Source organism: Corylus avellana, chromosome 3 (assembly GCF_965113065.1).
Source record: "Corylus avellana chromosome 3, dhCorAvel1.hap1.2, whole genome shotgun sequence".
NCBI lineage: Eukaryota > Viridiplantae > Streptophyta > Magnoliopsida > Fagales > Betulaceae > Corylus > Corylus avellana.
This window is the reverse complement of record NC_142492.1, coordinates 2373917-2387672: the sequence shown is the minus strand read 5'-3', so window position 1 is coordinate 2387672 and position 13756 is coordinate 2373917. Positions and strand designations below refer to the sequence as shown.

General features: G+C 37.0%; 1 protein-coding gene across 2 annotated transcripts; it reads right to left on the bottom strand.

Annotated features, from left to right (window-relative positions):
• Positions 1 to 4829: 4829 nt before the first annotated feature.
• Positions 4830 to 13139, bottom strand: LOC132173981 (DNA-binding bromodomain-containing protein). Of its 2 annotated transcripts, XR_009439367.2 has the most exons (10): positions 12543 to 13139; positions 12013 to 12058; positions 11778 to 11856; positions 11648 to 11693; positions 11453 to 11551; positions 7871 to 7939; positions 7440 to 7773; positions 6993 to 7138; positions 5198 to 6880; positions 4830 to 5105 (listed from the first exon to the last, which is right to left on the bottom strand). XR_009439367.2 is itself a non-coding variant. In XM_059585695.2 (9 exons), exons 1-9 carry the CDS (start codon positions 12963 to 12965, stop codon positions 5480 to 5482), a joined length of 2643 nt encoding a protein of 880 aa, XP_059441678.2. In that variant the 5' UTR covers positions 12966 to 13139; the 3' UTR covers positions 4830 to 5479. The 2 variants fall into 2 exon arrangements, 1 of the variants encoding a protein (XP_059441678.2); XM_059585695.2 differs by having other exon boundaries at positions 4830 to 6880.
• Between the last annotated feature and the right edge of the window lie 617 nt (positions 13140 to 13756).

Sequence of the window (13756 nt, the reverse complement as noted above, 5' to 3'; positions counted from 1 at the left end):
TTTAGCTTATCAAATCAGATAATTTAGTTATTTGCCTAAAAAAAAAATGGAGAAGTGTTATACATTTATTTCTTACTTATCTTTTGCCCATTTCTTCTGTCAATCTACCATTAAATCTGTGAGATCTACATGTAGTCTCACAAAGTAAATTTAGAGATAAGAGAAAGATGAAAACCAAACATTTTTTTTTTTAAAAAAATAGAAAATAAATAAATTTAGACGATGTTTGTTTTTGTTTTCTGTTTTTTTTCTCGTGATAAATAAATTAACAAACAATTGAAACATAAAAACGGGTTTTTATCTTTATGTCACATAAGGGCACTTTTAAAACGTGAAACATTTTGAAAAATCTCTGCCAAATGAGAACTTTCAGATTCTAGCCATAAAATCTTTCTTGTGATCTATTGATCAATTTCTATACTATATCATCGAGAAATGGAAACCATGAAGAAATATATAAGCATTAGCATTATGTTAAAAACAAACAAAATCTTGAAAAATTAAGCATTATAATAAATTATCCTAAGTGAATTAATTGAAGAAAAAAAAATCTTGTTTTAAATAAACTAATATTAAAAAAAAATTAACTTCTATTAATCATGTTCTAATTTTAAATCCCGCTAGATTGAAGCAAGCTTGCCTAAATTTCTGTAAAGTTTAATTATGAATCACCAAAAAAAAAAAAAAAGGTTTAATTATCGCGTTTGTTGGAAGAGGTGAATTGACGGCCTGCTTCTCAGTAACGATTAATCGAAGCTTCTACTGTAATTATCGAGTAATGCTACAAGTTTATCTTGTCTCCCTCCAAGAATGATGTAGCTATTAAAATTATCATTGGGCTTGTGATTGATCATTATTAGATTTTAATCAAATGATGATTTTAATAGCCACGAGAGACTCAAGAGAAAAAAATTCTAGAATTACTCGTAATTATCACATGATATTTAGAGGAGCTACCAATAAAAGAAAAACCATCCAACAAAGTTGGTTATTAATTACCGTGTAATGCTAAATCTCCTCCTTGTGTCTCACTTATGTCCCTTCAAAATTAATGCGGTGTTTAAAATTAACCATTAAATTTGTGATAAATTATTATTTAGTTTTGATCTAATAGGAATTTTAAAAGTCATATCAACTTTTAGCGACAAAAAAGGATGTTTAGCATTAAGATAAGTGAGAGTTAATATAATGTGATAAATATGCATCCGGATCGGAGTTTCCTCAAATCCCACAACATGGGAGAGTTGGCCTATGACAAAGAGTTATGACTCAGTCAAAATTTCCTCACTCTTTACTATCACAAATCATTGTCTAAATCCAATATATATATATATATATATAAAAAGAGATTAATTTCAAGAGGCCTTTTACGCATGATTTTACCATCTATTTTTGCAAATTCAATGGTGAATTCATCCATTCACGATAAAGAAATGGGTGAAAGATGAGATAGAGAATGATTTTTATCATTTTTTTAATTTCGCTATTAATTGTTAGAGCCATAAAATTTAGATAGAACTTTCCAAAACTACTCTATATATATTGGCTTATCTATTTTTCAAGCTAAAATAAAAAGGAGCTATAATATTGGTAATGTAGCTCGTTAATGATTAAGTAATTAAATTTACCTCTTACCAGATATCAGCTTAAGCTTTTAGGATAAAATGTGATTTAACATAACTTCTCTAGACTTGTTGGGAGATAAAGCGGTTATGAAGTTTTTACCAAAAATACATTAATGTAATTAGTTGAACACAACTCTAATGAGCTAAGGTTCACTTAAGTATATTAAGTACTATTTTCTTTTATATTTTTTCAATGTGGGACTCATGGGACTCAACACTCACAACAATCTCCCCCTTCGCTTGTGAGTCATTTTACATTTCCAAGAGTGTCTCGCGTTAAGAGTTGCGGATGCAGATATAACTCTAAACCCAACGCGCCCAGACACCTGTCCCAGGAAGCTAACCATGGCTCTGATACCACTTGTTAGGAGATAAAGCGGTTATGGAGTTTTTACCAAGAGTATATTAATACATAGTTGAACACAACTCTAACCTTAAAACCTAAACTAATGGGCTAAGGTCCACTTAAGTATATTAAGTACTCTTTTCTTTTATATTTTCTCAATGTGTAACTCAACACTCGCAAGTGCACTTACAACAAGACTGAACATGAGATAAAAATGAAAATTTTGTTAAAAAAAATTAATATAAAATTATTAAAAAGATTATTTTAATAGAGTAGAAAAAGATTTATAGAGTATGATATGTGGTGTTCTTGAAAGTTAATAGAAAAAAATTAAGTAATTTTTAACTAAAATTTAGATAAGAACTTAAGAGAAGCTTCTGCAAATGGTCATAGATATTTATGGGGAAAAAAAAAAGGGGTGAGATAATTTGACTTCTCTTTCTTCTCTTTTGTCGGCCAGAGGAGAGAGTGGTTTCCAAACAAGCCACGATATTGGATGTTTCTGGCCCATTTATGTAAGTATCATATAATTAATGTAGCCCTATAAATATTGATATTTATTAAGAACAAGTCAACATTAAACTGTAATTTTTTAGGTTGGCAGCTGCTAAATTATTTTCTATCAAATAAAAGCAATGCTATATATATATATATATATATATATATATAATGGTTGAAATTATGAGCCATTTTAATTGTAGATTGTAGATTGTAGATTGAAAGGGTTAAAGGGTTAATCGTAGATGGGTGTTGATAGTTTGGATACAAAAACACATCAAATTTACGTAGCTTAAGAGTATGCTTACGTCCGCAAAAATGAGCAGATAATTTCAATAAGTCCGGTCCGCTCCACTGAGGTGGTTTTTATAGTAAAAGACCAATATTGGATCCTCGTTCAGAATACGACTTTCTTGTTTTACGATGATTCATTTCAGGCACTCAAAAATAGACATGTACACGAACCACACAGCCTAGCTATCCGATGCCCAAGTTCAACACGTTTTAGGTGTCGCATTGTCAAATCAGAGCCTGCTAATATTGACCATTTGGCCTTATATTCTGACCCTGAGAAAAAAATAAAAAATCTCTTTGCACATGTAAAATGGCCTGATCTATATATATATTTGTCCAGGGAGATATGGAGTTAGAGCCTCAAAATCTCCATGGCTTTGCTCTCAAGCTTCTTCAGTTGTTTCTCAGAGTCCTCTGAGTCTAAACAGTACATATGTGATGGCGATGTTTGTGTCATCAGAAATCAGAAGGAACTTCGAGGGAAAACATCCAAGAATAAGCAAAAGAGAAGCTTTCGGATTCCATTTGCCGCTCTTTCAACAAGAAGCTCTCAAAGTTTAAGCGATTAAGTCCATGGTGTAGCTGTTGCATATTTATGTAGCTTAGCTGATGATTTTCTTGCATGGCAAGCCTTTTGTAGCAGAAGGGTCCATGCCAGAAAAAGCATATATGTGTAGTAGTATATATTGTCTTGAATCAATATTAGTAGGTGTCTTCTACAATTTCTGATGTCTCAATTTACTGTCAAATTGGTTGGTCCCCTGTATTCTTAGTTCTGATCAACAGGTTGCTCTGTGCTTGTGCTCCTGTGGTGCATCCTATTGACCTGCCAAAATTTGGTCATGAAATTGGCTTTTTGCTTTTGACACAGAATAAGATTAACCTTTGAATGAATCATTTTCAATAGCAGATGCCCCCTCCCCCTCCCCCTCTCCCTGATTGTAGAGTTGTTATGTTGAGTATAAATGTGTAAGTGTAAGAACATCAAATCTGTATATTAGAAAAGATGTCATAAGGCTGTTACTGAAAAAGTAGTGGTAGTGGGTGGTAGTGGGTTATGTACAACTTGAAATTTGGGCGCATTGGCTATTTTCAGTCAAAGTTGTATGAACGGCTTAGACACAAAAAGTGGAGTTTATTATATTATTCAACTTATATTAACCTAATACAAGCATTCTATTTTATAGGATTAGGAAAATATTATAAAGATTAAATTACCCTCAAAACTCTAAGGACTCAAACCCTAACATTTCTGACACTTCAATTGTGACACCATTCGTGGGTGATTTTTTAAGTCTTTACCTCACAATCTTGTAGCAGTGGCCTTATAATTAGTGAAAGCACTAGCAGCAGACTCCTTATAGCTCATTCATTTCCCTATGTTTAGGAAAAATTTCAAAAAAAACATAAAAAAAACACTCACATCAAAAGCCCTAAATATAACTAACATCAAATGGCATTTATAGTGCTTTCCAATGCATTGGAAAACACTGTAAATGCCCAATGCATTATTAGATTATAAATAACTAATTCTCTCTCCTCTCTTTTACATGTCCCAACAATTCTCCCTCCTCTCTCCTCTCATTGGTTACAATGATAAAAAGAAATAGTATTTAATTCATATAGGAAAAAAATAAGAGAATCTATGGTGAAGTGTTTTTTTTTTTATAGAGAATCAAAAAGTGGTCTTATTCTCTAAATTGAAGAAAAATGGTTGGAAAGCTATTGTTAGTGCTCTAAGTTTCCTTGTTCGCAAAAGACACGAATAATTAAATGCATAACCCATTATATGATTATGTGAGTAACTAATATAATATAGTTGTACTCAAATTCAAAGACTTAAACTTTTGAGTTGAATAACATCTCCACATGCTATATTATAGTTTCACTAAAAAATTCTCCAATGTGTCAATTTGCCCAACACATTTGCATTCTAAGTTTTACCCTTGGAAAACATACGGTGTCACCCTTTGATTCTCTCCACACAAGGTAAAGTCCCCTTCAAAATAATAGAGCTACCAACTAAATGGCGAAAACACCATTAGAAAAAAAATGGAGAATTTAGAGAAGATAACATCAGAAATTTTCCATTTCAGAGATTATAAATTCTCATTTACATAATAATATTGGCAGTATCAACTGGCATTAAAAATGGAATTACATAGAGGCTAACAACTAATTCTCATCCACCTGTAACTAATGTACAAGGCATCACTACATGTTATGCATTTTCCGTCAAGACTTGGAACTTCTAAGCAATTGGTAACATTCATAAAATCAATCATCCTTCTGCCGAAATTTTCAAATGTTATTGCTCCCTGATATATGATATAACTCTGCTGCTGCAAGTCAATAATCCTCATTTAGAAAATAACAAAGTGGCTGAATTCTTTCCTCAAATCCACTAGAATAATCTCATCTCAAGCTAACTCACCTGACTGAACAAAATCTTCTCTGTATGAGCAAACCCCAGTCAAGAGAGTAAAATGATGTAAGACATCTCAATTCCTGAATCCAACACTGGGAATACAGTATTTTCAACAAATGGCACTATGAAACCCAGATAATCAGTCATTTCAAACCAATGGTATTTGCACATTCCATGCAACTAAGGCGGGGGGAGAGATCAAACAAAACCCATGTCGCTGAGACAGGAGCCAAATTGACCTCCACTCTCTTCCCTATCTGTCTGATTCCTCAGAAAGTCCATCCTCAATCAGAGTTGCAAAGCCAGATCTGGCTGCTGGGAATCAACAAGAACGCCAGAGGATGGTCTCACAGGAGACCCCGGAGACTGGAAACCGATATTCAAGTCGGGAGGAAGAGTTTCCTGCTTAGCCCTAGGTTGGGCGCGAGGACTGAGACCTCGCCAAGGGTACTGAACCTGAAACCTAGACAAGTCAGCCGGTGCTAATTGAGGAAAAGCCATGGGTCGGTTTTGGAATTGTGCTTCATTGCCCACCCGAACAGGTTGTGGTACAAACGCCTGAAGTGGAAAACTGTTCTTCTCAGACTGAGATTGCATCCCCACAGAAAGCGGAAACTCTCCCCTCACTTGAGAAATTTGTGGACGAAATTCCCGAGTTGGATTGTATGATGGATCTGCAGAAATCTGAGTTTTGGGCAAGCTGGAAGTTTCTGTTGCTTGTTTAAACCCTCCAGCCCCTATGGACATCCACGCACGGGCAGCAGCTGCGGCAGCATTGTTCGTGTCCTCTCTCCTTACAGATGGAACAGAGGACATGACCTGTGGGGTTTCAACTGGAGACTGATTTGAAGATTTCTGCTGCTTCTGAGCTCTTTCAGTCAAAATTCTCATCAACTGAACTGGGTCAGTAAGGACCTGCTCCTGTCCACGGGGAAAGTAACCTCTAGCCATGTGATTTGGAACAGTCTCAGAAGATGGACTACTCATCCTGTTATTAAAACCATTGTTGCTGACTTTTCCATTAGGCAACCCTCCAGTAGCAACTCCATCAGTATCAGGCTGCTTCAAAGGCACAGGCTGAGAAAGATTTATGTTTCTTGAGATCGGCTCTTTGGACCTTGAGCCCGCCATTTCTGAATTGCTTGAAAACTGCTTTTCAGCAATAAGCTCAGCATTATTTTGCTGCACAGAGGGCAAGGAATTCAATTCAAATTGCTTTATAACCTTATTCTCAGGCTTGGCAAAATTCCTAGATTGGGGATTTTGCTTCTGGTAAATGGCATTATCAGGAGTACTGGGCTTTATTCCAGCAGAACCAGGCACAGATAATTTCCCTTCTGAAGTATGAGCACTGGCTGGACCAAACAAAGATTGTTTCCCCTCTGAAGTAGGCCCACTTACAGGATGCTCCTTAGCAGGAACAGGAGTCTTAGTTTTGTCATCTTTTCTCAATTCAGCATTAGACTGCAACTTTGGAACTAAACCAGGTTCTTTCTGGGCATGGTTCTCAAGCATTAGTACAGGAGTTGGAAGTGGCTCGTACTCTCCAACCCAACCACGACCAAATTTACACCCAGTGGGTAATGCGTTTTCAATTCTCTGGGAGGCAACTTTCCATGCAATAGGTCCAAGAGTTGCAGCAAAACGAGCAAGACTCCTAGCATAAGAATATTCTGCATGAAGTCCAACCTGATTTACAGAAGCAAAATCAGAAGAAAAAAAAATTATAATTATAATTAAAACAAAAATAAGACAAGTAGAAAGGGAAACTATTCAAGGAACCAGTTTACTCGTGACATACAGCAACCAGCTGCTTAATTTCTGCCTCAAAGGTTGTAAGTATTGAATCTGATCTAACAACTGGATGATTGGAAATGTTATATGTTGCACGGCGGTTATCATCAAACACAAATTGCTTTCTTCCCAATCTAGAAAGCAGACCCTTCCCTAAATAGTACAGCAATCAAAGCAATTAGAAGATAACAACATGACCATGATGGGATGAAGTGTAATCTTGAAAACTAAAAATGATGATTGGCAAGCCATCCCAATCAATACTGGCCAGAGATGATTGAGTGTGATTGCAAACTACCACGCGTAGTTTAGCGATAAATTAGAAACAAGTTATGAATCTGATTCTAGGCAAGTAATGGCTAAAACAAATTGCCAAAGTCTACAAGTTCTTTTACATACATCTATCATCATTGTTGTACATAATGGTGGAAGGGGAAAACCTTCTTCATGATACCTGATGATAGCTCTTCTGCCTTCTCAAGATTAGTATCAATTAGGGAAGGATTACCCTCTACAACACCATCAATGTTACTAGGCCTCTCACAACCACCACCTTGGTTCAGGTTGGTACTGTTCTGAACATCTCCAATGGTGGCAAGAGTGGCACCAGTGGAGAAATCAGAGCCAACAGGCTCCTGCGAGGTCCGGCAGAATGGCTTCTTTACTGGCTTCTTGATTAAGGAATTGGATCTTGTTTTCTGATCAGACTTCAACTCTTTCTCAGAGCGTTCAAATTCACTCCTTAACCTCTCGAATTTCTTTGTTGCCAACTCTTGTATGGAACGGGCCTTTTTCATAAATAATTGTGTCATAAAACTAACAAACAAGACAAGATAGGTGAAACAAACTGAGGCAAAGAATAAGAATCGGTCAAAATTCTTATACCTGTTTATAGTATATGGTGTCTGGTGCATTGTATTGCATTGCATTTGAGCAAATTAAGAAAATATCACTCTGCATTAAGAAAACCAACTTTACTAAGTAAATATATAATGAAGCATTCTTTTACTTCATGTAATTCCTTCGCAGGAAGAAATCTAGCCCAAAAATCTAAGTTACTTAGAATTGAAGGAAATAAGATTAGCATTACAAAAGTATTTAACCATGGACAATTACAATCATAACAAACGATACAGATGATAAAGTAGCTCTCTCTCTCTTGGTTGAATAGCAAGAGATACATTCTGACCAAACATATGAGCATCTGACATAGACACCTATGATCTGAATATGAAAAATAATTCTCCTAGGAATTGTTCTGTACTTTCCTAAAAAGAGGAAATCCTAAAGTTTCATCAGATATCTTTTGTTTAGAAGGTTGATGTTGGGAGGCAAAACCTACCAAAATATTTTTTTCACATTTATTTTATAAGCAAAACAATCTCATTATAAGGCGCAGAGGGGTGCAACTCAAATACATATTAAGTATACAAGAAAGACCCCCAATTAGGGCGAAAAAGAGCACAAGTCAAAAATTCCGTAAAACTAGAAAAGCGATTACTATTGTACACATCCATCCAAGCATAAAGAGATTTGAACATAACAGCTTTTAACTCTAACACCAATCTCTCACAATCTTCGAAGCTTCTTACATTTCACTCTCTCAAAATCCACCACATTAAGCACAAAGGAGCCATCCTCCAAGCCTTTAACATGCAATGGCTTCTCAATTGACCTCTCCAGCTAGCCAACAATTCCACCACCCTTCTAGGCATGACCCACTCTACACCAAAGTCATAGCCCGTTGAAAAAGGAAAAAAGATATAAAAAATAAGACAAACAAAACAAAGATGAAGAACACAACAGAAAATCAGGGCTCTTTGGTTCTTTTATCTGGTGAAAGGTTTTCAATATTTCAGAACTTTTTTTTTTAAAAAAAAAAAAAGGTGCCAAGACGTCTTGGAACACGTTTTCCAAAAACAGTTCAGGTTATTCTTGAAAACAGCCTACTCTCATAGTACATCTTTCTGTTTCTACATTTTGTTCCTAGTACAGGAAAAAGGAAATTGCTAACACCAGCATGTTCCAAAATTTCTTTTTGTTCTCCAAAAACTGTTTCATGAGAATGCAACCAAATATAGCCAAAAATTGTTGTACTAATTCAGTCACATAGAGTGAATCTACAGAGAAAGGAGTGGATTGTGATATACATTATATGCCTGAGAAAAAAAAAATCATAACTAGAGCAAAGATGACATATTACGTTGATTCTCTCAGTTTTTCGCAGAGATCAACCTTAACTAGTTAAATTACATTGATTAGTCTACACGACAAGCCTCAGTCACTGAATGGAGCAAAACATCCAGTAATGTCTCTCATGTTGGGTTTTACATGAAAGATAAGTAAGCATTAACTGAATACAGTAGCATCAGCAAGAGCCCTTTACTTGACATGCAGAATAATTTCCCACTGTCAGAGACAAGTTGAACTTATGGCCAAAGGTTATAACAGCTTCTGTTGTCCCAATTTCAAGAACTACTGCTTCACCTTCTTCCAACCACTGCCACCCCCAAAAGAGAAGAAAAACCACATACCACCACCATCTAGAAAATATATGTGCTCCGTAAAGCACATTTAAATCTTCACTCCACTTTGTACAGTGATATTTGTGGTAGAAAAAAACAGTGGCTTTGTGCCAATTACTTTCTCTCACCAAAAAGAAAGGTGCACTTTTAGAGGGAAAAGCACATACAACCCAGGCCAATTATAACAAAATTTTAGTTGTGTTCCCTTGATGTTCATAGCATTCTTGACTTTGAACCCTAACTTATCAGTTACCCTACTACAATTCCACAATTCATAGCATTCTTGACTTTGATCCTACTACAATTCCACAACCATTCTGTTCAACTAAAACATTTTGCAAACCATATTATTGGAAATTATACATTTTGCGGCTATAGTGACAACCACATTCTTCTAGTAATATGCATTACTTGTCTCACCCTCCGAAGCATTTCTATTTTTATAATTAATATATTCACCAATAAGCAAAAGAGCGGAGGACAATATATAGAGAAGAGAAAAAGAAAATCAATTTTAAAAAATTGATTTCTCAGTATTCACTGACAAATGAACATAGACATCAGTAAAAAATAAAAAATAAAATAACATTAAAAAACAAGAAGAAGAAGCAGAACATTGAAAAAGTAAAAGTGATCCAAACACTTGACAATGAAAGATCCATAGTGACGGTGCCCCTCTTTGCAAAGACAGCATTTCAACCAACCAAACTAGCTTACCGATGGAGAGGATCAACCAGTTCTGAAGCAAAGATCAGCAGTCTAACTTCAAATATAGTGTAATCATCAATTGCCAAAAGTCCCTCAGCAACCTAACTAAAAGAATTCACACAATCACCTTCACCACCAGCACATTCTGGATTTAATTTCTTAATCCTAAATAGCTCAATCTTTTACCTTAGAGCATTCTGTCATACCAACCAGTACGGTTACATAGAAAAGGGAGAAAAATAAACTACCCCATGGTCAATATGGATGCTACCAACCACATTTCTTAGATTCGGAATAAAACAAGCATCATAATCAATCTTAATCTAGATCACTTCTTCTCCAAATTAATATAATATTTGTCCTTCTAACAATAGTCAAATGCCACTTACTTCTTGAAACCTATCACTACAAGATCTCCAACATCTTTCACCCATTAGTGTGTCAAAGTAAGGCACCTAGGCAATGGCCCTTAAATTACAGAGCATAACTCAAGTACGGTATGAATACAAGTCTGGCATTTGATGAGGGCTATATCAATTTTTTTGATAAGTGATGAGGGCTATATCAATAACATAGAGAAGACTTGGAATTGAATGTAGCATAGCCTAGTCAACAAGGACTGAACCATGCAAACCCACATGTTCCTCCTAGTCACATTATGAACAAACTTACATAAAAGAATCTCAAAATTTCACAAAACAGAAGGTCAAGATTAGATTGAGATAGGGTGCGCAATGCAAATATCTCACCGAAACAGATCATTCCTTCCCATATTTTAGTAATTATCTTTGATAAGAGGATGCGGTGCACATTCATATTATAAGCAACCTTTCCTACGCTTATCACCTACCAGATTCAAAATATTGGAAATGTTTTCCCCCTTCCCTCTCTCTCTCTCTCTCTCTCTCTCTTACCTACACAAAATGCACCCAAAGTTTTTGATTAATATATTCACTAAATGTAACCTGCCCCATCTCTAATTCACCATCCATATTCGCCACCAGTATAGTCCGTGATGGTAGCTGTCCTTTGAATCATCATTTTCACATTACAAACGGCTGAGAGGAGAGTGGGCGGTAAGACAAAACGAAGCCTCCTTCAACCAAGACTGTGAGTGCTTCACAACTACGCTCGATCTCCTCACAACCACATTATAACGAAGCCCCATATCCCAAAGACCCGAGTAATAATACTGTATACATAAGCCAGGCAAAACTAAAATATGGGTACAAACCTCAAACAGTTCCAAGGTAGTATACGATCCATTTGCTAACTTCTTCCTCACCGTGGCAAAGTCCATCGGATGCTCAATCACATCGTGATAATCCGGAAGCTGCAGTCACGAAAACAATTTCAAACACCAGCGCCAAAAACGGCTTCAAAGCCCAGACTAACATTTACAAAACAGAAAAATAGATATTCCAAACACCTCCTCAGGATCAACCGGCTCTGCATAAACACCGTACGTGTCCTTCCTGCCACGATATAGATACTAACATCAGAAACTTCCTAAGCTTTGCAAAATCAAAAGGTAGATTGACAACAAAGAAATTCCATACTTCTGAAGCTTGTCAAGGATCAACTCCAGTGTCTTCTTATCAGGCAATGGAACCCCAGACGGATCATTCGACGGCGTCCCTGATCAAAATAAAAGCCAAATTCAATAACCCCACATCAAATAAAAGCCTTATTTCACAAAACAATCGAAACCCATAAACCAAATCCTCACATAATACAAGAAAATCAAACCAAACCCATTACACAAAATCAAGAACCCATAAAACCAAAACGAACCTGGAGCAGAATCGAGCCCCTTGGAGTCCACCTTTCTCCCCCTTTCCTGTCAAACATCGTAGCCCACCAAAACCACACATGTAAGTACCGTACACCCATATATGAAAATGCTAAAAGGGTACGATTAGGACTGCGTTTATGAGTGCGAGATAGATAGAGACAGACACACGGACAGAGACAGATAAGGCAGGCAATGCACAATTAAGAGAGAGAGGGATATAAAGATATATATAGAGGGAGAGAGAAAGAGGTGGGTAGAGAGAGAGTGAGAGAGGTGGGGGAGCGTGATCAGATTCTTGTGGGTTTGTGTTAGTTTTTGACAGTTGACCCAACCGTTACTAACTCTCACTTCCCCGACACAGAGTGTGAGTGAGAGAGAGAGTCACGTTGAAGTCTGGACCAATCACGTAAAAATCTCTCTCTCGCTGATTTCAGCTGAGCTGTACTCTCTCTCTCTCTCTTCTCTCTCTCTCACCTTCTTCTCTTCCTTCAACTCTTTGATCAGATCCGTACAATGATACCATACATACCTCCTCATCCTCAACACCAACACCACCATGGTCATCATCATCGTCTTCTTCTTGTTCCTCATCGTCGTCATCGCGACCGTTGCCGATCCTCCTCTTTTTCAGCGGCTTCCGCTCGCACTCATCCTCCGACGCGTGCCCATCACGCGACTCCGAGCGGGCGCGGCTCGGTGCCGGCGCCGGCAGCTCGCTCCCCTGGTTGAGCTTCATCAACAGCTTGAGCTTCCTCTCCCTCCTCCTCTCGTCCTCCTCGTCCTCCTCGTCCTCCTCGTCCAGGTAATCGTCGTAGTCTATGTTGTACCTCACATTCCGGCGCCGGAGGCTCCGCCTCAGGTCCATCTCCGCCGCCGCCACCTCCTCAGCTCGGCGCGCCAGATCTGCCTTCGACGGCCTCCCCTTCTTCTTCCTCTTCACGATCTGACCCATCTTTCTCTCTCTCTCCAACACTTTCTCTCCCTACAACTCACTCTCTCTCTCTCTCTCTCTCTCTCTTACTTTGGTTCCATTATTCTCGACGGTGCTTGGCTTTTTCGAGAGAGAGGCTTTGAGAGGTCCGTACCTGGGTTCGGATAGACGAAGCTGAGGTTCGGCGCTCAGACTGATTTCTTTCAACTTTTTGTTGGTGTATAACAGCGTTCAGTGGATGAAAAATACGGCGTCTGGTGCTGCCCGTTGCCCGTGCGGACTTGCGTGTCCATTTGCCTGTTGCCCGTTGCTGACGTCTTTCGCTTTTTTCTATTCGCGGCAGATTCTTCAAGACCAAGACTTGGCGCGTGTCTTCACCCGCCTAATGGTTAATTAATCAAATTAAACTTATAATGGTATGTAGATTATATAATGTCATTAGCAAATTAAATTTCGATATTTCTTTCACAAATTAATTTTTATGACAAACTTCAATACTCATGATTTATTAAAGTTTAGTGCAACATTTAGATTTTTTTTTTTTTTTTTGAATATGTCCACACAAGAAAAGAGGAAGGAAAGATTCGAAAACCTCCGCTTCATGAGGTGTGGTTTACGAACGATTAAACTACCATTGAAAAAAAAAAAAAAAAAACATTTAGATTTGCAAACAAATGTTAAATCAATATTTGACTGTTTTTCCCCTTGTTTATTTGGTTTGCTCATAAATACATATAGTAATGATTTTAAGATACTTAAATTTTTCATTATGTAACTAATCTTAATTATAGGTTACATCTTAATATTGTACT

What these genes read in the sequence shown, in the direction of transcription:
- LOC132173981 (XM_059585695.2), bottom strand. Translation starts at nt 12,965, where the DNA reads ATGGGTCAGATCGTGAAGAGGAAGAAGAAGGGGAGGCCGTCGAAGGCA. An exon ending in CTACCTTGGAACTGTTTGAG is followed by an intron (nt 7,940 to 11,452) that starts GTTTGTACCCAT and finishes TTCTTAATGCAG; the next exon opens with AGTGATATTTTCTTAATTTG. An exon ending in GGCAGAAGAGCTATCATCAG is followed by an intron (nt 7,139 to 7,439) that starts GTATCATGAAGA and finishes TGTACTATTTAG; the next exon opens with GGAAGGGTCTGCTTTCTAGA.